This window comes from Enhydra lutris, unplaced genomic scaffold (assembly GCF_002288905.1).
Source record: "Enhydra lutris kenyoni isolate GAN:26980312 unplaced genomic scaffold, ASM228890v2 scaffoldscaffold55, whole genome shotgun sequence".
Classification (NCBI taxonomy): domain Eukaryota; kingdom Metazoa; phylum Chordata; class Mammalia; order Carnivora; family Mustelidae; genus Enhydra; species Enhydra lutris.
The window spans coordinates 5,181,382-5,205,922 of record NW_019154139.1 but is presented as its reverse complement, the minus strand read 5'-3'; the positions used below and the strand labels follow the sequence as shown (position 1 = coordinate 5,205,922).

Genomic DNA, 24,541 nt, shown 5'->3' with positions numbered 1-24,541 from the left:
TGACTGTGTTTCTGATATGTCTTCTGTCACCTTGTCACCAGTGCCTTGTACCCAACAGACTCTCAAATATTTGGCACAGGGGCCTTGTTACAATCTGCAGGTCAACCTCACGGCTTATCTTTGAGAAGAGGCTTACTCAAGAGAATACTGAAGGAGAAAATCAGGAAGATCTAGTTTATTCAGCGTTTACGGTGAGCCAGGCACCTTTCCCCATCGCGTCAGATCCTCAGTATACCACCATGCCTTAGCAACTGCTGTGTTCGCCACCAAAATGAAGCCCCGTGGCCTCTCGTTCTCCGCCCCCAGCCCATCCCTCGGACCACTTCGCTAGTCCTCGCTGGCCGCAGCTCAACGGAGATGCCACTGATCTCCCCACGGCTCACCGAGGGCCCTGCGATGTGCCGGGCGTTGTCACACTCCCTCTTATTCCAATCCCGTGACGTAGTATGACCCTCGCCTTCCCTTTACCAACGAGGGGACCACCCTCGGGGCCTTCCGCAACTATGACAACCCGGCGCTCAGCAGGAGGGTAGCAGGTGCCATCCCGGATCTGTGCTGCCCCTGACGCTGGGGGAGGCGAGCCTGGACGCTTCGCGGGGGCGTGAGGCCCGCACAGCACCCGCCCGGCCGGGGCGCCAGGAGGGTTCAGGGAGGGCCTTGGGTGAAGCCTTGGCGAACCCACCAACCCATGGCTCTCTCCCGGGGGCGACACCGGACGCCGGCTCCCAGCCGGTCCTCACACTGACTCGCGCCCACCGCGCCAGCAGCTGTGCGGGCGTCACTGGACGCTCTGCGCTTGAGCGGCCTCCAGGCAACGGGGCTTCCCGGCATCCGTGTGAACATCCGGGTCACAAGCCCTTAAGGACCAATGAGAGGAAGTATCGTGAGCTAAGGGGCGGGGCATCATGGCTGCCCCCAGTGCGCCGCGTCCGGGGTCTGGTGGATGTTACACTGATTGACAGCTCCGTCACCGCGGGCCCGCCCTCTGCCCTCACCAGCGGAGAGCTGGTCACCCCGGGAACCTCTACGAGGCGGCGGCCGGAGAGGGAGCCATGGGGACAGTGCACGCCCGGGTAAGAGGCCCAGCGACCCGCGGGCCGCGTGACCTCTGGGCGAACGCCGCGGGGAGACGCTCTCGAGGCTGCGCCCGGGGTTCCCTCGGTAAGGGGGTTCCGAGGGCTGCAGGGCCTGGACGCCTCGTGGTGGAGGCCGCACAGACGCTGCCAGCGGGTCCCGCAGACCTCGGAGCAGGAGACCGGTTCCCAGAGGAGGGGCGTGACTTGCTCAAGGTCACTCGGCGAGGAGGTGGCTCAGAAAGGACTAGCGAACTTTGCGTGGTGACCCGGGGCAGAGTAACAAGTTTTCCTCTTGGAGAGTTGACTTTTCTGGCCTCCGCCGTTTCGGGCGTCTTCTCTTCTTACGGGTCATCTTCTGCAGTCTCCCGCTCAGCCCCAGCTGGGGTCCTGGTGGACCCCTAGAGCACCCAGTATCCTTTGAAGACCCAGACCCATCTAGGAGCCCTCATTTCTCCTGCTTATGGTGCAGAGACAGAAGCTGCCCCTGCTGTAGTTACCACTTTTAAAGTGGAGGCGGGAAAAGCCCTTAACCAGTTTGTTGCCAGAGTTACACAGTGGGTGAAAGTACTTGGGTGCTCGGTGCGTCCCCCACTGCTTGCCAAACTGCTCGCCTTTATCGTAATCTTAACTGAGAGCCAGAGAATATGTGTGAATATTTGTCCAAGGCCCCATTTGTTAGAGCCTCAGAATGTTCCAAAACTGAGACCTCCTGAGTCCCAGGCCTCCGCATTACTTTTCTACTGCAACATGGACTGTTTTCACTTGTCCTGCTCAGGAGTTTTCCATACTTTCCGGTTGCTTCCCAAAGAATTTAGCACAGACCCCTCAGCTTGGTGTGGGTGGTCGGACTTCACTCCCCTTCACAGATATTCATTCAGATGAAACACAGCAGCTCTTCTGACATGGTCCTTGGGCATGTCCAGCAGCTCCTCACTCACCCATCCCCAGGCCCATCGTCAGCCATGGCCATAGTCCCATCTCTTAGAGCTCGGTTCGGGTCACTTCCTCCATCAGCCTCCTCCTTATCTGCCCTCGTTTGGACATGCTGATAACTTCCTTGATGTGTTTTCCTTTGGCGCCTGTCTTAGCTCCTTTTAGATTTTTCTCTTGCTGTCTTCCGGTGTAAGTTTCTAGATGTTACAGTAGGAGCTGGATCTTACTTGGTTTGCATCCCTTGTAACATCTTCAACAAAGTAAGCATTCATTCATCTTTTTCCGTAACATTTACCAGTGGTCTACTAGGCACCCGGCACGGCTGCTAGGGTTACAGAAAAAAAAGAACAACAAAAGTCTTTGTTGTTATTGAGCTCTTTTGGTACTAAAATCGCTGCTTTGATTAATATGTTGGTAAAAAATATTCTTCAATGTGGGGGCACCTGGGTGGCTCAGTCATTAAGTGGCTGCCTTCAGCTCAGGTCATGATCCCATGGTCCTGGGATCGAGCCCCGCATCAGGCTCCCTGCTTAGCGGGAAGCCTGCTTCTCCCTCTCCCACTCCCCCTGCTTGTATTCCCTCTCTCGCTGTCTGTCTGTGTCAAATAAAAAATCAAATTGTTTAAAACCATATTCTTTAATTTGAACTTACAGCCCACTGGCCAGCATCACTTGAATGCTTTGGTCAGGATTCACAGTAAGAAAACATTTTACGTTTGCCATCTAGTACCCTAACGCATATGGGAAACAAAAATTTTGTGAAACAGCATTTACCATGAATATCTGTTATGCTTTCTTAAATTTCCTATTTGACTTGAGCCTGTATCACTTTAAAGATGCTGTTCATAACTCGCTAAATTGATTGCATGTTCTGTCCCTTCAGTTAGCACTGCCTTGCGCAGTACCTGGCACATGGTGTTCAAGAAAACTTGCTGGGGGCGCCTGGGCGGCTCCGTCGGTGAAGCATCTGCCTTCAGCTCAGGTCAAGATCCTAGGGTCCTGGGATGGAGCCCTAGTCAGGCTCCCTGCTCAGTGGGGAGTCTGCTACTCCCTCTCCCTCTTCTGTTCCTTTCCGCCTGGTGCACACACGCACGCTCTCTCTCTCTCACATCTCAAATAAATAAAATCTTTAAAAAAAGAAAAGAAAAGAAAACTTGCCAGCTGGTAAGCTGAGCTGCTGAAAGAATAGAGCTAGATCCAAATATTTATTTTAATTCATTTCACCAAATACTTAACCCGTGCCTGCTGTCTGTTATATTCCAGACACTGGAATGTAAGTTTGTGAGGGTGAGGAGCTTGTATGTGCTTGCCACTTGATGGGTTCTTAATATTTGGTGAATGAATGCTTCTCTATTAGTAAGGCCGTTATTTTAGGGCATTAAGCTTTGATGGAACTATGGAATCATAAAGACATCATCTCTTAAAGTTTGAATTTCTGACTAAAATATACAGGTGGGCATGGCACATCTTTACTGAGCCTTATTTCATGCTTTGAAATTTTAGGAACTGTAATGGAAGTTTTTTTTGTGTCGTGGAATGTAAACCTTGTGCCCAGACAAAGCATATTTGCTAAACATTCAGATCAAGTAGAATGAATATGGGCATATGTTCCTAACCATAGTATACACTCTGCATACAGAATCAGCACAAATTTAATATCCTTTTTTACACTATGTAAACTTAAACACAGGAAGCATATTTGTGAAATGGTGCAGATAAAAAGTTGCTTTTTTTGTTAATATTTTGAGAGATTATAGTAATGATTCCGTTTTATAATATTACACCACAGAAATGAAAAGATGATATGAAACAAATGATATATTCTTTGCCCAGCATTATTTTCCCCATTTACTTAACGTAAATATTCCGCTTCAACTACCACGAGGCCGTGGTCTGTCTCCCGACTGCTGTCAGCCCAGCGCCCGGCATGCGGCAGAGTGAACGGCCAGCGTCAAGAGATGTGCCGCTGCAGTAGGGACTGCTTCTGCCTGAAGAACCCAAGGATGGCTCACAGAGACGACATTTCAGGCAGAGCATTTCAGGGAGGAGAGGAAGAGGTCTGCACCAACATGCACATGAGGGTCGGGGGAGTGCTGGAGGTTGAACTTGGAGTCGCAGATGTGGGCCTTATGGAGAGGTTCTTCGTGTGCCCTGCTACAGAAGCTGGTTGCATTCTATACCTCCGGGCACACTCGAGGGCCGTCGCAGTCTTTCAGAGCGGGAGTGGGAAAGAGGACACGTCAGGTCGTCACCTTTCCAGACAACCAGGGACATGGAGGAAATATGACGAGTCTGTCGAGTGTATCTGGGGAAAGGGGTAGCGTCCCAGGGTCTCCACTGCCACACATACTGCGGATGCCAAACACAGCCGCACTTGAAAGCACTTATTTGCTGAGAACTGGTGGAGTAAGGAAGCAGCCAGATGTTGGTTAGGACAGTTTTCCCCAAACTTGCGTAACTGTACATTTGCCTGGTGCCACACTAGACCTTCTGAATCCCTTTCCAGGAATGTCTGGGAATCCCTGTATTTAAGCAGGCATGTACGTAACATGTAATATCATACGCGTGAGTAATTATAAATCCTATCACGTTATCATGTCGTCCGGAAGTACTAGACCAGCTACAGCTTGTGGAATCCTTATTCAGAAGTTGCCTTAATGCTTTTGAGACGAGAGGTCAGTTCGGGTTGTAGAAAGTGACAGCTCTCTGGTACATTTTAGGAACATAGGCAGTTCCTTTTAATGTGGGAATGAGACTTTCAGGCTACAGAGAAATATGGTTTAGAAATTTGACTTGTCAGTGTCATTATTCTAAAATGTATCCAATTTTGATAAAAAAAATGAGGGGGCGCCTGGGTGGCTCAGTGGGTTAAGCCGCTGCCTTCGGCTCAGGTCATGATCTCAGGGTCCTGGGATCGAGTCCCGCATCGGGCTCTCTGCTCAGCAGGGAGCCTGCTTCCCCCCCCCTCTCTCTGTCTACTTGTGATCTCTCTCTGTCAAATAAACAAATAAAATCTTTAAAAAAAAAAAAAAAATGAGGATACTTTCTAAAACAAAATGCTTTTTTTCCTTTCTTTGATGTTTTAAAAAAAAAGATTTATGTATTTATTTGGAGGGTGGGAGAGAGCGTGTCCACGCGTGTGGGCCCACCTGAGCAGGGGGAGGGACGGAGGGAGAGGGAGAGAGGATGTCAAGCAGACCCCCCGCTGAGAGCAGAATCCAACACCCGGCTTGATCTCATGACCTGAGATCATGACCTGAGCCAAAACCAAGAGTCAGATGCTTCATCAGCTGAGCCACCCAGTTGACCCCTTTGATAAATGTCTTTTTGGCACCTTATTTTGTAACTATTTTTTTCTTCAGATGGGCCTTAGGTGTACAGGCCCAAATAGCCATAGCCCCAGAGGCCTCCATTCGTGACACAGTCATCATAGGTTCGTGCCTGTCCCTTTCAGTTATGTTTCATCCTTATTTTATTTATTAATAATACACTGGACACCAGGGAGCTCACAACCAGTGCAGGACTTGTATATCAATAATGCTTAGGTCTGTCCTTTGCTTCCCAGCCTCCACTCCACAGAGGGAAACACAGTACTTAGCTTTCTGGATCACCATCTGAAGACGAAATGCAAAGATTTTTGTTTTTTCGTAAGTTTTTTAATCCCCGTTTTCTCCCTTTCAGAGTTTGGAGCCTCTTCCACCTAATGGACCTGATTTCGGCGCATTAGGAGAGGAAGCTGAGTTTGTTGAAGTCGAACCTGAAGCCAAACAGGAGATTCTTGAAAACAAAGATGTGAGTTTCTGCCGAAGGGCTTGATGCGGCTCCTGCTGGAGCCGTTCGCTTCCCCAGACCCCCAGGGAGACGGAAGGATTAACCTGTCCCATTGCCTTCATTCAAGAAGACCTGGTAGCCAGCTACGTTTTAGAAAGGCTGGTGACTTTTACTACAAAAGTAGCTTCTGGTTTTAGAGTAATTGTTTATTTATTTATTTATTTATTTTTTTGAGATTTTATTTATTTGACAGAGAGATTGCAAGTAGGCAGAGAGGTGGGCAAAGGGGGAGGGGGAAGCAGGCCCCCTGCTGAGCAGAGAGCCCGATATGGGGCTCAATCCCAGGACCCTGAGATCATGACCTGAGCCGAAGGCAGAGGCTTAACCCACTGAGCTACCCAGGCGCCCCAGAAATCATCTCTCTATGTGGGAAGTTTAAACAAATGTATTTTTGTATTTATGTTATAAGAAAAGAAGCATTTCAAGGACATACTCAAGTTATAATTAAGTGTATACTGTGTCCAGAAGAAAGAGTGAAACTTTTCCTAAACTTTGTTGCCTTTGAAATTTAAATCCAGCGGAAAGAAGTGTAAGCAGATGTTCAGGGACTGTGTAGTTAAGGTCTTCTGCAGTCTTCTGATTACTTTCAGATATGCATTTCCCTAATATTCCCTGTTATCCCTGCTTTATTTTTCTCTGTTACTCATTACCATCCACTAAGCTCCATTGAGTCAGGAATTTTTTCCTGGTCACTGCTGTGTCCTCAGTGTTTAGAATGATGCCTGGTGTTAGGTGATCGGTACGTTGTTGAATGAATGAATGAAGTAAGTAAGGCTTTATGACAGTGAGGTAAGAGGCTCTGAGCCAGCATTTATCGTGCTTACTGATACACGCACGAGCTCTCTAGCAAGATGCACAGTTATTAAATTGGGGGTCACAGCTTCGGCCCGGGGCCAGTGCTCTGGGCGCATGCTGGGAAGGCTACCTGGGGCCTCTGTGGCCTACTTGGAATGAGGACTGTTGTGGTCCTTGGTCATCCAGCTACAGAACCCTTGGAAGCTCAGGCACAGGAAATACAGACCTGGCAAAGAATAAGTTCGGGTAACCAGATTTCTAAAAAGGCCGGAAAATAAATAAAGTCTGGAATTAAGAAGTATGGATCATTGAACTTAAAAAAAATCCTTGAATTAACTTTGAGACGTTTGTCTTTAGCCTTGACGCCTGCTCTCTTGTCCCGCATCGTACTTAATAGTCCGTGTCCCTGCCAAAGAATGAACCTGGAGCACTTTCCTCCACTGTACACAAAACATTAACTCAGAATGCACTAAGGACTGAAATGAGTCCTGAAGCCGTTAAAGTCCTAGAGTAGGGCACAGGCAGTAATGTCTCTGACGTCGGCCGTAACGGCTCTTTTCCAGATAGGTCCCCTGAAGCAGGAGAAACAAAAGCAAACTAAACTCTTGGGTCTGCGTCAAAATAAAAAGCTTCTGCGCAGCAAAGGAAACAGTCAACAAACCTAAAAGGCAACCTAGGGAATGGGAGAGGATATTTGCAAATGACGTCTCCAATAACGCATTAGTGTCCAAAATACATAAAGAAATTACACGACTTAACACCAAGAAAACAAATAATCCAATTAGAAAATGGGCAGAAGACAGGTATAGACAGTTCTCCGAAGAAGACATACAGATGGCTGATGGACGTAAGAAAAGATGCTCCACATCACTCATCATTATGTAACTGCAGATCCGAGCCACAGTGAGCTGTCACCTCACACCTGTCAGAACGGCTAAAATCAACAACACGAGAAACAACAGGTGTTGGCGAGGATGCAGAGAAAGGAGAGCCCTTGTGCACTGTGGGCGGGAGTGCAGGCTGGTGCAGCCACTGTGGAACACGGTGTGGAGGGTCGTCAAAGTTAGAACTGACGAATGGAGAAAGATGTGGTGTAGATGTGTAATGGAGCGCTCCTCAGTCTCGAAAAAGAACGAAATCGTGCCGTTGGCAGTGACATGGATGGAGCTGAGAGTGGGATGCTGAGTGGAATCAGTCGGAGAAAGACAAACACTGTATGATCTCACTCATATGCTGAACTTAAGAAACAAAACACGTGGACAAAGAAAAAAGGACAAAGCGAGATCAGAGAACAAACTGGTGGTCACCACCCCAGAGGCCGGTGGGGGGTGGAGGGAGCAGGTGACGGGGCGGAAGGGTGCACTTGTCCTGATGAGCGCGGGGTAAGGTGCAGAACCGTGGGCTCACTGTGTTGTACACCTGAAACTGAAAACACTGTGTTAAACAAAAAATAAAAACACCGAATTAAACAAAAAATAAAAACAGAAAGACCAGCACTTAAAACCTAAAAAAAATCATAATCCATGTCCCTTCATCACACTTAGGTGGTTGTGCAACACGTTCATTTTGATGGACTTGGAAGAACGAAAGATGATATCATCATATGTGAAATTGGAGACGTTTTTAAGGCGAAAAACCTGATTGAGGCAAGTAGTCTCCCTGCTTGGCATTGTTTGTCGTTCCCTTCTGAAGAACCTACTGATCTCCCATCCCAAAGCCCTGAGCTCCCACCCCGAGCCTCTCTGCACATGACCTTGCCTCCTACCCTGAAGGGATCCTCAGTGCCCCCGAGCCGAGCCCCCCCCCGCCCCTGTGCCCTGGTGCCTCCCGCAAACCTAACCTGTGTTTGCTTCCGCCCTTCCCTCCAGCCTGTCTTGCCGCGGAGGCTGGTCCCGCCGTGTGTTCTTCACAAACGCCCAAGCACGGACCCAAGCCGGTTGCTTGCTGAGTCCCTCTCTGCATGCTCTCGTGTTCGGCCATTCTCATTTTAGAGAGAATTGCTAGTTTTTAAAAAAAAAGATTAAAGTAATTTATAAGCACAATCTTAAAAAAGCATCTAGCCATCTGGTATTAGGGCACTGTACTGCAAGGTAGGCACGTCCCTCCCCCGCCAGCCTCAGTCTCCCTCCCTGGTGGTCCTCGGGCTGGGGCTTCTGTGCAGTGTGAGTAGCCCATGTGTAGACACGATAACTCCATTCCCCACATTTTCCTGCATCTTTCATTTTTGATACTTTATGGAGATCTGTTCACATTAACACGTTTAAAGTTCTCGCCCACCTGTCCGGTGAAATACTCCGTGCCCTTGTTTTCACTGGGGCTTTTTCCCCGTGAATGAGATCGAGCGCCTTTCCCAGGCTTACTAGCCGTGCAAGTATCTTGTGAATTACCTGTTGATGTCTCCCATTTCCCATTGGATTGTTAGGCTTTTATTAATTTGTAAGAGCTCCTGGCATAGGATAGAAGTGATCTCTGTCACTGACACGGAATACGTTTCTCTTGTTCTGTTGGCTTTCGAGGTTGTTTACATCTACTCTCTTTCTCAGCATTTTCTCTCCCCCTGATTTCCGCCGATCCCACGCTCTCCTGGGCCGCCTGCCGCTCTCCCCGTGTTCACGTTAGGCTGCACCGTCAGCTTCTCTCCCGTGACCGTCCTTATGTGTCGCTTTTCTATGAGGATCGTCTCCCAGAGGCTCTCACCCACAGCCTTAGTCTCATTACAGCCTGTGCGGTAGGCCCCTCCATTTCTACTTCTCGCCAGGCCTCCGGGTTGAGCTTTGGCCCCGAATGTGCCCCTGCCTCATGGGATCTCTGCAGACATCTCCAGCCCTGTGTGACTAGAACAGAGCTCATCGTCCCTGACTTCTCTGATGCTACCCAGAGGCGCTTAGCCCAGAGCAGAAAATTGATTCCGCCTCCTCTCTCTCTTGCCCTCCATCCAGTCAGTGACCATCCTCGGGCTCCACGTGTGACATAGTCCGTCCTCCCCTGACACCATGACCCGTGCTTGACAGCTCCCCCCCTCTGCTCCCGGGGCTGCTGTGAGCAGCTTCTCCTGCCTCCCTCCACCGCTTTTGCTTTCTCCATGTTCATCCACACCATCATTGTCTCTGCTGAGGAAATTCTACCCTGGCTGTCCCGTACTAGAAACTCCAGAGTGACTCCCCTATTCCTGCCGGACAAGCTGTAAACCATGCATATTAGGAGTCCTGCCCCACTCTGCTCCCTGAGAGCCTTTCCTGCGCTGTCCTTCTGCCTGTCCGCCCAGCAGGAAAGGACCCCTGGCATCAGAAGGCACTAGTGTCAACGCTGGAGAGAGAAAAAACAGCAAAGCGTGGGTTAGGAAATGGGAGCAACCCAAAAAGGCACAAACGACACAGTGTCTCCTGCGCCAAACACAACCACTGTAACGATGGGTCGTCCCCTCTGCGAGGGCTCCTGCCGGGCGGGGAGCATCTTGACGCATTTTGTTTGTTTCTGTGAAAGATTGTGTTAATGCACCTGCTTCCTGTCCTTGCCCACGGTTTGTGCTTCCGAAGGGGGCTTCACTGTTGCTTCCTGAGTGCTCGTCCGTCCCTTCACCTTTCCGGGCTCCATGGGGCTACTCGGTGACTGAGCAGCAGCGCTGACCCCCCGGCCTGATCAGCCGGCCACCAGTTGCGTTGCTGTCCTAGACGAAGACCTTCTCTCGTGCTCTCTTGCAGGTGATGCGGAAATCTCACGAAGCCCGTGAAAAGCTGCTTCGCCTGGGAATATTCAGACAAGTGGATGTTTTGATCGATACGTGTCAAGGTACCTGCCATCGCGTGGTGTCTCTCTCTACCCTTCCTATCCGTGCGGCAGGTCACAAAAGCTGAACGTGTGGCCAGACATGGCTCCTGGAGGGTTACGAAGCGTGGAGGTCTCGGTAGTTCGCTGTCCCCGGTGGGGGGGGGGTGACTGGACTTTTTCTTTTTCCAGTGTCAGGCTGAGGGGACAGGTGAACTGTGCAGATGCTATGATCTGAACCAGTGGTTGGTGCACATTGTAGGAGGGCTCCGACGGAGGGAGCCCGGCTTCATTGGGATAGCCCCGCCCTGCCCAGGTCCCCGCCTGGGTCCCTTCGGGCTCTCGGCAGAGGGGCTCCATCTGCACGTGTGCTTTTACCCGGAGGGCACCGGGCATAAGATTTCTGTTTTCGGTGTTTGCTCGTTTGCTTGCTTGTTCGCCGGCCTAGTCGACATGTGCTCGGACTGATGGCACCTTCTGCGGGCGGGCCCTGTGCTGCGTACCAGGGAGGGACCAGCAGCGAGCAAGGCATAGGCTGCTTCCCAAGGGGCTTCTGTTCCAGCAGAGCAGGGGCGGTGGGGCGGGACAGCCAGCCTTTCCTGCCCCCTCCGAGAGGGCAGCGACGCAGCTCTGCCGGCAGAGCTCTGGTAAGTGTGTGGGTGTGCAGGATCCCACAGAAGCCTCGCCAGAGCCTGGGGAAGTGATGGGCGTTATTTTAGAACAGGTGTTTGCCCGCTGGGGAAACCGAGGCTCGGTGTTTAACTTGCCCCAGGTCAGACACGTAAGTGACAGAAGTGGCCTGTCCACGACTCGGGAGTGCTTTCCTGGGAGGCATGTCTGGTTGACGGCGTTTCCTCTTGGCACTCTCCTGTCTGCCGTCCCCTGGGGGGGCTTCCGTGGGGTGCCTCGTTCCGGCGGTGGCTGGAATTACCGGGAAACTGGGTAGAAAGAATGGTTGGGAGCTGGAAGTACAGCTCTGCATGATTCTGTGGTGCGGGTGCCTGCCGTCATCCATCCGTCAGACCCTCTATAGTGTATGGCAGCGAGGATGACCTGAGCAGATCCCACTGTGATCCCTACCGAGGCCTCGCTGGGGTTCGTGACTTGGGACAAACGTTACCACATTAATGCAAGATGATCGCAGATGGAAATGTGTGTGTGGGGAGGCTCTGTGGGAATGCTCTATACTTTGTGCTCGATTTTTCTATAAACCTAAAGCTGTTCTCAACAGTAAAGCTTATTAACTAAATTTTTTAAAAAATGGTGCCAGGGCTCTGGCCTGGGCCGAGCCTAAGCATCAAGGAGCCAGGGTTGAGACCACTTCCCACGTGCGGCCGCTGCCCCACCAGGGCTATGAGGTCGGCCCTGCCTCTCTGGGAGAGCCCCCCCCCCCCCGCCGCCGCCACCGTCCTTTGCAGAGCTCCGCCGTGCCCTCCAGCACCCTGGGACCCCTGGGGGGTGCCGAGGCAGCTGCCGCAGACTCGGGCCCTGGTCATCCCGTAGCTCCCGCTCCCCTGGCTCATGGATAGACAGGGGCAGTCACCTCTTAACTGGTGTTGGTGTTTCTTGCTTCTCTTTCAGGGTTCCTAGAGTCCCTCTTGTCCCAGGGATTCTGTTTAGCGGCAGTCGAGTTGCAGCCCCAAGTATTCTCAGGGACTCCCTAGGAGAACAAACGCCCTTGCAGACAGCGGGCGCTTAAAGCACCCCGCTGGTGGCTGCTCCCTGCAGCAGAGGCCGGCTGGTTCGCCCTCTTCCGCCGCGGGAGCTAGAAGCCGGTGTTCACGTGCAGAGGCGTATTGTGATCTTGTGAGGGTCTTCTTGGACTTCCCAGTAGAGGGTGTGTTTGTCAGAGGAAATGAACATCCAAGTGGCTTTTTGTCTTTTTTTAGCAGTGGCACCTAAAATGAAACCGCATGCTCCAGCCGTCTTACTGGTCGATGTTTTTTGTGCACGTAGGTGATGGTGCCCTTCCAAACGGCTTAGACGTCACCTTCGAAGTAACCGAACTGAGGAGACTGACGGGCAGCTATAACACCATGGTTGGGAACAACGAAGGCAGCATGGTATGATCTGCTTCCTCCTGGCGGAGCTTGCGATGACAAGCTCTTAAAACATCGCTGTTCTCAAACCGACGGTCGTTTCGAGACTCTCTCCCACACCGTCATCCATGTAGGCTAGCACGTGGTTGCTCACCGGCCTCCCCAGAACTGATGAGAGCATGTTTTACTTTTCATTTAATTTAAATTCCCGCGGCCACTGGAATTTAACTCCTCCAGTGTTAGAGGAGTTTCGGGTACACAGCAGAGCGAGTCCCTACTTCCACACATCACCCAGGGCTCATCACAACAAGCGTCCCTCCCCCCACACCCCAGCTGCCTCCCCTGCTTCACTCCATCCCGACTGTGGTATGTTTCAGATTGTTTGAAAACAAAGATACCATCAGTGGTTGATTAGGAGTGGTTTGGAGAATGTTTGTATTAACGTTTCTTGCTCAGATGCCCTTGAATTCCAAATCTGTTGATTTTCCTGGCTTTGCAGTTAGCAAGCGAGCCTGCCCCGCGCCTTGAGGCGTGTGTGTGTGTGTGTGTGTGTGTGTGTGTGTGTGTGTGTGTGTGTAGGGCAGGATGTCCACTCAGCAATGGCACGTTTTAGAGAGTAGAAGCAGTGACGGAGGGAAGGCCAGACTGTAGTCCGCGGTTCTGTCCTGGGTTTATGAGGCTCCTTTGCCAGCAAAGTCTTTCTTCACACTTACCCTTCCTACCATGTAAACCGCCGCTGTTTTTCTGTTCCTCCTAGGTGCTTGGCCTCAAACTCCCTAATCTTCTAGGCCGTGCAGAAAAGGTGACTTTTCAGTTTTCGTATGGAACCAAAGAGACTTCGTATGGCCTGTCCTTCTTCAAACCACGGCCCGGAAACTTCGAGAGAAAGTAGGAAGCCAAACAGACCGTTGAGTACAGTGGCCTGGTTCTGAGTTATAGTAGATGCATTGGTTGTGAAAAGACACTTGGCTGGACCAGCTGGCCGTCGTGTGTCGTCACAGCGCGCTGTAGCTTTCCTTGTGACGATGAGCCCCAGAAGTGTATTCTATTTTATTTTATTTTATTATTTATTTGTCAGAGAGACAGATGGCAGAGTGGCAGGCAGAGGCAGAGAGAGAGGCAGGCTCCCCACTGAGCAAGGAGCCCGATGCGGGACTTGATCCCAGGACCCTAGGATCACGACCCGAGCCGAAGGCAGCGGCTCAACCCACTGAGCCACTCAGGCGTCCCATAAGTTTATTTTTAGATCTGTTAATTTAAATGTGTACGAGTTATAATCACTATTGCAGCATCTAAAGCTCTGTCCTGTTGTCTCCTAGTTTCTCTGTAAACTTATATAAAGTTACCGGCCAGTTCCCCTGGAGCTCGCTTCGGGAGACAGACCGAGGAGTGTCCGCCGAGTACAGCGTGAGTGGCCTTTCGTCCTTCCCGTTGTGCCCTTGAGTGTGAACCAGGCAGCTCCTTCGCTGATTGCCCGAGTCAGCAAGCGGGGGTGGGCCCAGGCGGGCGGGCCTGTCTGCGATCTGGAGCCTGGAGCGCGGGCCTTATGGCCGGGGTCACCCTCTACCCTTCGCCCCGCTGTGGGTTCCTTCCGGGCTGGGCGCCTCTCCACAGGCCACGTGCAGACTGCCAGGGCCAGAGGGTCACTCTGCTTCACAGTGGCTGCTCTGCTCCCGCTCCCTGCAAAGCCGTGTGTCTGTCCTTCCTCGTGTGTGCTGAGGTTGATGGTTCTGGTAGCCAGCAAGGTCACTCCGCAGTGACTGGAAGCTTTCCTCATTGGTTGGCACTTGCATACGCCCAGCAGGATCTGACGTAATGCAGGGATGGAATTCCTGCCATTTGACCACCGTTTGGCCTTATGGTGACGCCTGCCCTCCCTCCCTTCCTCTCTACACGGTGCGGCCTGCTCCTCTCCTGTTCCGGGCTGTGGTTCATGAGGGGCGGCCCGGACACGCCATATAACAGTAGTTCCCCAGGCACGGCTTGCTGGCCAGCCGCATGGCCTCACCCAGGAACTGGTTAGAAATGCAAGTTCCTGGGCCCCGCCTGCCTGCTGAACCAGCGTCTTGGGGAGCACACCTGGCATGTTCTCTGCACCCACGCCCTGGCACCAGGGGCATGGAGCCCCCAGCACGGCGGGGATGGCTCGGGGATGCGACGTGAGCACTCGCAGTTCCATTTTCGGTTCTCCATGTGTCCCCCTCTGCTCATCTGCCGGGAGTAGCCCTCAGCGCCTTCCCACCCCGAGCAGGATGGGGCCCACCCAGCTGGCACTACCCTCCCAGCCCCTCCACCCGCAGCTCTCCGGAGGCCATCAGCAGTGAGCCCTGGTGTGCGGGCTCCTCCCCATCTTTCTGCCATATGCCCCTTTTATCACTGTTTTCTAAGTCTTTTTTAAAGAGCAGATCTTCGGAGATCTAGAGCTAGCTGGTTTAGCCCCAGGGCGTCGCAGAGGAGCAAGCCATCTCTGCTGGAAGAGACCGTGGGAGAGGTTCATGGAGGAGGAGAGAGGGGGATGGGAGGGACAGAGGACTGGGAGCTGGTGGCCCTGGGCTTGAGAGATGAGCCCCTGGAGGAAAATGGCACCATCTGGCCCCTGTCCCATCCTTGTAACCAAGAACACTGAGAGATATGTCTCCTCTGGGTGGCCAGTTTCTTCTTAAGGGCCGCCTGTGGGGAAGGAAGCAATGGTTTAGGCCACCGTGCACCTCTCTCAGGCATTTGGGGGAGTAGCTGGGTCTCGAGTGGTTCTCCGTGCGGAAATGGCAGGCGGGCAAGAAAGACTGCTCTGGTCGGGTGACCTGGCTTCCATGTAGCAGTCCCGTCGTCATCGTACTTCCTGAGGCCACCAGCCAGTGTTCACAGTTGCGGAGCAACCCTAGTGTGTCTCTGTGATAGGGACCTGAGAGGGGAGGGCCTGACTGCGGGGCCAGAGGGTCAGGGCAAGAGGCAGGTGCTGCTTGTCTTGGGGTCACGTGACTCGGGCTTCTGGCTCCAGGAAGGATGCCCTTCACTCGTGAGCACCGTCATCTCCTCCCTCTTCCCCGGGGCCTGATGTGGGTCTCTACTGTCACCCATCCTGAGTTTGGACCTGGGACTGGGTGGCGTCGAGCAAACATCAGGTCACAGAACCGGGAAAGCAGCCTGTGGGTTACAGAGCTCTGTGCTGGTCACCCGTCTCCTCGCCCTGAGACTGTTGCTTTGAGCAGGATCGTAGCTTTCTCCCCTTCTGCTTCCCTCCCTCCGTTCCCCGCCTTCCCTTTCCCTCCTTCCCGCCCACCATAAAAAAAAAAATGTATCTTGGGCGTTTAATTGGAACAAGATTTCTATGCCTCGTTCTGAAGCCTGATTGGGGATGACTCCCTGTGGGTACAGCACAGAAAGGCTTATCATCCCCTCGTGTCCTTGCAGTTTCCCATATGGAGGACCAGCCACACCGTCAAGTGGGAGGGCGTGTGGCGGGAGCTGGGCTGCCTCTCCAGGACGGCGTCCTTCGCTGTCCGGAAGGAAAGCGGGCACTCGCTGAAGTCATCTCTTTCGGTAAGTGTTTGACTACGTAGTTCGATGCGTTGGGAGAACAGCCTTCGCCAGCAGTGGGATGGACCCAGCAGGGTCACGGGTTGTGTGGCTGCCGGTGGCTTTGTGAGTTTCTGGGCACGCGCCTCATCTTACTCTGTGGAAGCATCGTCAGTGGAGATGGGAAGATGTGCTTGAAGCCGGCAGGGTTCACTTAGGTCAAGGTCAAGCTCCTTGAGAGGATGGGCCCAGTGACCGTGAATTATCTGCCCCAGCCTCTTCGTTCCCTCACCTGTGAGCTACCTTCCCAGAGGGCTTTTCGGAAGGGGAAGTGCTGTGTGGGGGAGGGGCTGGGCACGGCCTGTGGTCAGCGCCCAGGCGGTGCGTCTTCTTACCTGATGCACTTTTCTTTCAGCACGCAATGGTCATCGACTCGAGGAACTCCTCCATCTTGCCCAGGAGAGGGGCTCTGCTGAAAGTTAACCAGGTAGGACTCCTCCACCTGCATGCGACCTGCTGGCTCGGTGACCCGGGACGGGAGAGAGGCCCGCACGGCATGCACATTTTCTATCTTAAATGCTTTCCTTTAATTATTCTAGATTATTCTAATTATTCGAGATTGTTCTAGAATGGCTTGCAGGGGTGTCGGTCCCGTGTGAGGGTCCTGGCTCTGGAATGGCTCCATGTAGTGCAGTGGTCTGCCCCCACAGAGCGGAGGAGGGAGAAAGTTCTGGCCTCTGGGATGGGGTCTCTCGCTAGGCGGGGAGGAAAGTTCAGAGTAGGCTGAACGAACCCCTTGGTCACCGGTAAGACAGCACCTCCAGGCAGAGAGGGTAACTCGTGCGCCATAGAGTCCCCGGGGTGGAGGCCGGCTGGGGGTGGGGCACAGTGGTGCTCTGTCGGCCCCATCTTCAGGATCGCAGGACCAGTTAGAAATCAGATTTTTGTATCGAATGTGCCCAATTGTGCAAGATTGGCTAATTCTTTTTTTCCAGCACCGAGTAGGCCACACAAGCCGTATCACGCGGCAGAATGTTCCCGTGGCCAGTGTCTCTCACCCACAATGGAAGTAACATATATCCTGCATGGTCTGTGTGTTTGAGGACGCTGTGTGTATGTCAGTCCCCTGGGACCATCTAGAACGACTAGAGTAACAACCAGAACAGAGCCATTTCCTGCCTTTCTAAAAGCAGAAAACAACAAAATTAAGTAGTACTTGGAGTGACGTGGTTTTGGAGCTGGTGCGGTGAGTCTCTCTGCTCTGTTTCAACATGTGGATCGCTTGCCAACAGGAGCTGGCTGGCTACACCGGAGGGGACGTGAGTTTCATAAAGGAAGATTTCGAGCTTCAGTTGAATAAACAACTTATATTCGATTCGGTGAGTATCCAGCCAGCACGCTCACCTGTATTTTTGTCCCTCGTTTTTGGAAACTCAGTTCCTGGAGAGAGAAAGCACCCTCCAGAGGGGAAGCCCAGAACGTTAGTGCCTAAAACTGAAGTGCTCAATCTTTTCAGTTTAGCCGGAATGGAGGATACTCTGGGGAGGAGTGATCGCTTTTCTCTTCAAGAGGAACCTGTCGGTCATTTTACGTGGGACCCCAGGAGAGCCCTTTCCCCATTTGTTAGCTCGGGGCCATTGTGGAAACGTGTCTGGAGGCCAGAGGAATGCACGTCCTTTCCCTCTGAGGTCCCTTCCATAGAAATTCCGAGTCTTCACCTTATTTTGCTGAGTCTACAGGGCTCTGGGCACTTCTGGGAATTTCTTTTTAAATCTTTAATCCAGTTTGGTTTGGTTTCTCCTGATGTGCTCAGGAATGAGGAGTAAGTGATCTGATTCTCACGGAGGCACAGGAGCCCCTGGCTCGTTCTCCAGGCCTCCCAGAGCCGGGATGACTGGGGACAACTCTCTTGCCCTACCACGACACACACACCACCTGTGCCCTTCTCTACCACAAAACTTGGGGTGAGGAGTGAGTTTTAATGAAATGGTACACGTGTCGACTTCTAACGTCACGTGTCACTGGTCCCAGTCAGTCCTGGCATCACCACTCCTTGACTCTGGTTCCTGCCTTTCCCCCACCACTGCTGGTCCAGAGGCTCCAACGTTGTCCAGTCGTCGAGCTCCTCCCGGTCCCCTCCCTGGCCCTCGCCACCATGCTCGATGCTGTCCTCTGGACTCCATCATGACTGTATCCTCCTCCCACGTGTCCACTTCCCCTTCGCGGGGTCCTTTCGCGGCTTGCCACACTCCCACTGTGCGAGCGTCTCCCCTCGATTCTCGTGGGGGTGGCCTGCGCTGCCTCTCTCCCTGGAGGATCTCGCCCCCCCCCGTGGCTGCAGCTTCCGTCCGTGTGCCACGCTCCCAGAGCTCGGCGCAGCTCTCCTCGGTGCCAGAGTCCTGTACTGCCAGCGTTTCTGCTCTGTTCCTCGGGGACACGTCAAATTCAGTGTGTCTAAAACCAACTATTATTTCCCTCGCGAATCCATACCCTGCACCCGGGCTCCCAATTCCACTGGCTTGCACGGCTGTTCCGCCGGCTGCCCTTGACCCCCGGAACTGCTCGGAGGGGTCCTCACTCTGAAGGCCACCAAGCACCCGGCCTTGCGTCTTCTGTCACTCAGACCCCATGCTGCGTTTTCTCACCTTGGTGGTGATGTCCCTTTCTGGTGCATGTCTGCTCCGCCTTCCCCTCCCGCCGCAGACATGCTGGTCTCCGAGGTGCAGGCCTTCGCAATACCGCTCTGCCGCGTGTAGCTGGGGTTACTGGCCTCGCACACGGTCTTGGGTCTCGTCTCTCTCCCCCTCTCCCGTGCTTTGGCTCTGCTAAACTCCTTCTCGTTTCCCGAAAGGACGAGCCTCTCCTACTTCCAGGCACTTGTACTTTGTCCTCTGCTGGCTCTAGGTCCCCTCCTTCCCCTGTTCGCTGGCCCCGCGTTCCCGGCCTCTTTAAGACTTCGGCATCGGTGTGCCTCCTGTAGAACTCCTCTGACCTCCCAGACCAAGATCGGGGTTCCTGCATGTCCTTCCAGTCCCTGTGCTCTTTGGGAACCACTCCTCCCCGTCCGCCCCCTACATCTCCGTCCGCTGTGTGGCCGTGTTTGGGCGTGAGCCCTGCCTCAGTTGGTAAAACACGGTTCCCGCTCCCTCACGTTCTGGTGAAGGGAGACCCACGAGCAAGCTTGAGTGTGCACAGTTGAGCAGGTGGCAAGTGGTAGGAAGACGCTAAAACAGAGTAAAGAGGAAGTGGCCCTGAGGGGGTGCGGGTCTGCTGCAGACAATCAGGGAAGGCATCTTGCTGGGGCCGCGCAGCCCGGAACCCCGTCAGGGAGCCTGAGGTGGGCTGTCCGGGCAGCAGCTACAGCTCATTCCCGGATGAGCCGGGGGGCTGCCCTGACTGGACAGAGTAAGGAGAGGGACAGTTTGAGGCGGGACCGGTTGGTAGAGAGCTTGGGGCCCCTGGTTGAAACTGGCCTCTGTTCGGAGGCAGGCCCAGTGTGGCGTTACCTTTGGGGCCAGTGGTGGGGGCACCTGGAGGGAAGCAGGAAGGGCTACAGGCCGCTCTCTGGCCTGCTGAGGGTCTGGGGCTACGGGACAGTGTTGTTGCCCCCTGGCTGGAAGGTGTGCGTCTCCCCCTGTGCTCAGCCTCACTCTGTGTGGAAGCGGGGGGCTGCCCCGCGTTGGAATGGAAGCCGCGGAAGCCCTGCCTTGCCCGGGCGTGGGGCTGGGTGTGTGCTCGTGTTTGCTGTGTCTTCATAGGAAATTTGAAGTCTCAGGTTTTAAAAATATCCACAAAACACCATCAACCGCAGCTCCTCAGCCACACGGTCCCCCGTTCCCAGCCCATAGCCCCTGCGCTCTGCCCTAGGGTTCTGCACCAGAGAGCCTGCAGCCAGACCTCAGTGCGCTGGCTGGCCGCGGGGCAGGAGCGCCCAAGAACACGGCTGTCTGCTTGTGTCTCCGCAGGTTTTCTCAGCGTCTCTCTGGGGCGGGATGTTGGTGCCCATCGGCGAGAAACCGTCCAGTATTGCAGACAGGTGAGGAGGGGCCAAAGAGTGGGTGACTTGCTGATGCTCACCTTTGGCTCTTTTAGGTTGTTTCCTTATAACTTATTTTAGAGAAACTTCACTGTTTAGGAGAGCAGATATTTCAAATTGTACTTCAGTTTTTCTGTTGCAGGTAACTTCAAAATATCCAATATACTTCATGCTTATGTGTTTTGCTTTTTTGAGGGAGAGGGAATTAACTTCATAATGTGGAAAATCTTACATTCCCTCTTGAGCATGAAGGAATACAGTTCACATGCATTGCAGAAATATAGAGAAACATTTAAGGAAGTAAAAAAAAATCCTGCTCAATGAGAAGCAGAGGTAATATTTGGGACAATTTCCTTTGAGTCTGTTATTTGTGGCTTTGTGCACGTGCATACGTGTAAATTTACACACACGTCTGTATCAAGTTGTTGATGTACTGTAATCTGCATACACTTTTGTGTTCTCTCTGCTTTTGATTTTTTTAGTTTTTTTTTAAAGATTTTATTTTTTCACTTGAGAGATGGAGATCACAAGTAGGCAGAGAGGCAGGCAGAGAGAGAGGAGGAAGCAGGCTCCCCACTGAGCAGAGAGCCCGATGTGGGGCTCGATCCCAGGACCCTGAGATCATGACCCGAGCTGAAGGCAGAGGCTTTAACTCACTGAGCCACCCAGGTGCCCCTGATTTTTTTTTTTAATTTTTTAAAATTTTGTTTTAAAGATTTTATTTTTAAAGTGATCTCTGCATCTAGTGTGGGGCTCAAACCCACAACCCTGAGATCAAGAGTCACATGCTCTACCCACTGAGCCAGCCAGGCGCCCCTTTGTTTTCCCTGCCTTTTAAAAGGTTTTGAAGAAATAAAGAGTAAACCCATTCAGCAAGTCATGAGAAATTGTTCAAAAGCAACATTTTAATTTTTCATTATTTGCATATAAGTAACCCTATAAGCTTGACTCTGTCACGTTTTGTACTTTATTTTCTGAGGGGAGATTCCTAAATGTGGAAGTGCTGTCCCAATATGAACGTTTTTTAAAGCTTATCAAGATGTTGAGGGAGACTACCTTTTAGAAAACCTATAGTAATTTATGCTCTTATCAGGAGAGGATGAAATCGTGTTTGTTGGCTTTGAAATACTAATAATTGTTCTTGAGGGCAAGAAACTTACTCTTTTAACCTTGCATTAATTAAAATGTTTTAGTTTAAACTAAACTAGTTTAGTTTAGCCTCATTCATGGGAGACGGTTTGTAAGTGTAAAAATGTTTAGTTTTTAAGTTCTAGGATCCAACACTTTCAACTCAAAGAATTTAATTTGCAGAAATACATTTATAAACACACAGAGGTTCATGTACAAGGATGTCCATCGTAGCACCGTCGAGAAGAGCAGGAATTTGAAAACTGCTGACACAGGGTTATTAAATTCAAACACAGGCATTCAGAGAGACTGTAATGATGAGCGAGAACAAGGTAGACGTCTACGAGTTAAAACTGTCACGTGCTCACGTTGAGCGAATTGCTTTTGCACCTGGCAGAAGCTCCCCTGCGCGTCTGTGTTTGCGTGGATGGCACCGAGGGGTCTAGAAGGTCAGCCACCGACCCAGTGATAGCCGTCCACTCTGGAGATGGGCAGGCGGTGGGCCGATGAGGGAAGGGGGCGAGGACTTCTTTTTGGCTTCCTGGATCATTTTAATCACTTCCAAAGAATATTGTGTGATTTATCATTTTTTTTAAAAAGTAAATGGAGCTTGCTGTTTGTTTCCATAATGTTAACGGGGCGTTCAGAAAGGCATCGCTTCGAAATCCCAAATGTTAAAAACACATTTATAGACTTTTAAACTCGGGTTCAGACGAATACATTCGTCGAGGCTTTATGTGGTTAGAAAATGGGAGAAATAGTGCCCTATTCCCCCCCGCACTGTTGCGGGAGTGTGGACTGCTCCCTGCAGCCAGCTGTGGCATTGGCCAGGGGGCACCGCTGGGGGGCAGCCCCCCTGGAAAGTACACACCACTTCCCTTGTCATTTGACTTCATTATTCAGTACTCAGCATGGCCTAGGGTCGACTTCCAGTAAGGTGTTAGGTTTCACAGAAAGGGGATGGGCTTTCTAAGTAATTGTTAGTTTATGCCTTTAATTTTGTTCACATACCCTTCTTGAGAGTGTGATAACCCAGTCCATTAGGAATACACAAGGAATTCATTTTTTAATTGTAATATTTTTTTCTAATTATATGCTCACTGTAGAAAATACCAAAAAAAACCATTTAGAGTAACAGTAATTCTATTTTGGTCTGTTTTCTTCTAGTATTATTTTCCTCTTTTTGTAAAATCGGAATCATACTGTTAAATAATTTTTATCTTGCCTTTTTTTAACTTAACATTGCGTGTGAACACATCGGAGGCCGTTTTATAACAGAGCTGTTACATAATGAATTCTCACGGACAGCGGATAATCTTCCTTTGTAGTAGACAGTTCGCATGTCCCTCTTTTCTAAAGAAGGGTCTTTAGTTGTGTCTTTTCTGTCACTTAAATCCCCAGAAGCTTGAAGTGTTTAGATTGTGGTTTAGATTTTTATGAAAGTCCCCTTACTCCAATGCCTCCTCCCAGTCCTTAAAAGTTCTCCTGTGGGACAGTGTCGGCGACAGCCCAGTACCAAACATGAACCTCACTCGTGTGTTTTCTGCACTTTCACTGTATTTTGTAGTTTCCACCTGGTGGCTTTCTTCTGACCTCTGCCATTCCGTTGTAGGTTTTACCTCGGAGGACCGACCAGTGTGCGCGGGTTTAGCATGCACAGCGTGGGGCCGCAGAGCGAAGGTGAGTCTTTCCCCGAAAGCCCGCCATGCCGAGATGAGGGTCACATCTCATTTGTGAAAGCGTGGACCCTAGACCCTTGCACAGCAGAGTGGGGAGAAGGTCAGGGGCGCCTACCAAAAGCCTCACCAGTAACATAAACAGTAAACACGGATTTTGTAGGTTGTGCGGGTCATACTGTGTTCTCATGATGAGGGTGGGGCTGGCGAGAAGAAAGTGTGGTTAAAAAAACCAGAAGGAGAAAACACATTTGCAGAACCGGGCTGATGGAAAGCTCGTGTGTAAGTGCGCTTGCCTGGTTCCCAGCGTCCTCGTCCAGGGTAGCTGTGCGTATTTCAGTTACCACAGTGGCAGACGTCGTGTTTCAGCCCCACGGAATCGGCACCTAAGGCCGCACTTACCACATAGCAGGCGTGGACAGATACCTGTCGAGGAAACTGTAGAGAAATGAAAAAAATAGATCTAAGCAAAGAGTGCCCCGCTCCGACCCGTGACCTCACTGCCCGGCGACAGCAGTGCGGGAGCGTTTGCTGTTTAAGCAGGCTCCCTCTGCGCTTGAGTTTGGTACCTTCCCAGCTGCGTCCTGACCTGCTTCTCCCACCGCCCTCAGTAACGCACACGACAGAGATTTTGACGGGATTGAGTGCTCCATCATCTTTAATGACCATTTATTTCGTCTTCTTGAGCTCCTGTAACTTTGCTGGATTAACAGATGGGTGGTGAGAGCAGCTGTAGGTGTACAGAAAAGCTGGGCCCAAATCACCCGAGTTTCCGTGGATGCCTCCCGAGTGTCCTCCGTGATCGGCGTCTTGCGTTAGGCAGGCCCGCTCGTTGTCACTGTGAGCCGGTATAGGCGTGTGACTACTGAGCGCCCCCACAGTTCCTGCTCGGGCTCTCTGTGCTCTGCGGTTCCATGCGGCCCGGACCCGCCATGCCAGCACCTTCCCGATTCTCCGGCCGCCCTGCCCGCCGTGCTCCATGGATCCTCCCTCCCGCCCCCGCCTCCTGCCTGACAACCCCGAGCTGCTTCCTCTCCCTTTGGTCCTGCCTTTGCCAGAGTATCACATAGCTGGAACCCTACAGTATGTGCCCCTTTCAGATGGCCTCCCTGAGCAGCAGGCGTGTAAGGTTCTCCTCACATGTCAGCAGGAGGGCTCCTGTTTCTAGATCGCTGAACGACACTCCGTCGCGTGACTGTGCTGCTCTCTGCTTACCCATTCACCTCCCAGGGAAGGCCGTCTCGGTTGTGGACATCCAGTTTTTGGCAGTCACGAGTAAGGCTGATACAAACATTCACGTGCAAGTTTTTGTTTGGACATAAAGTTTCAGCTCATTTGGGGAACCGGAAGTTAGAGTGGTTGCTGGATCGCATGATAAAGTTGTATGATCTTTGTAGGAAATTGCCAGGCCGCCTTCCAAAATGGCCCTACCGTTGTGCATTCCCGCCAGCAGCGAATCGGAGAGAGAAAAATTCTGTCATTTTCCATGGCTGCATGTTTCATCTTGTTGCCAAAGTGGCATCTTCTTAAGCCGAACACCAAGTGTCTGACATTTAGGCTTTCTCCTTCCTTATGATTATAAAGCAGTGTTTCTGAATGACCTGTGCTCATCTCTCAGTTTTACTTTATAACGTAACGTTCTAGATGCGGGATCCCTAGATCAAAGGGTTTGCAAGGTTTTAAAGCTTTATGTTGTTCTCTGGAAAGCCTGTTTCAATCATCCCTGTTTCCTGGATCCCTTTCTGAC

At 51.8% G+C, this 24,541-nt stretch overlaps 1 protein-coding gene across 1 annotated transcript in view; it reads left to right on the top strand.

Annotated features, from left to right (window-relative positions):
* The first annotated feature begins 899 nt into the window (after positions 1-899).
* Positions 900-24,541, top strand: part of LOC111157610 (SAMM50 sorting and assembly machinery component) — a 33,690-nt gene continuing 10,048 nt past the window's right edge. The window contains exons 1-12 of the mRNA XM_022519169.1: positions 900-1,073; positions 5,690-5,800; positions 8,179-8,280; positions 10,336-10,423; positions 12,356-12,462; positions 13,196-13,326; positions 13,758-13,845; positions 15,850-15,978; positions 16,370-16,441; positions 17,247-17,333; positions 19,920-19,990; positions 22,731-22,798. Coding sequence (XP_022374877.1) covers positions 1,053-1,073; positions 5,690-5,800; positions 8,179-8,280; positions 10,336-10,423; positions 12,356-12,462; positions 13,196-13,326; positions 13,758-13,845; positions 15,850-15,978; positions 16,370-16,441; positions 17,247-17,333; positions 19,920-19,990; positions 22,731-22,798 — 1,075 coding nt within the window. The 5' untranslated portion in view covers positions 900-1,052. The remainder of the gene's footprint in view (positions 1,074-5,689; positions 5,801-8,178; positions 8,281-10,335; positions 10,424-12,355; positions 12,463-13,195; positions 13,327-13,757; positions 13,846-15,849; positions 15,979-16,369; positions 16,442-17,246; positions 17,334-19,919; positions 19,991-22,730; positions 22,799-24,541) is intronic.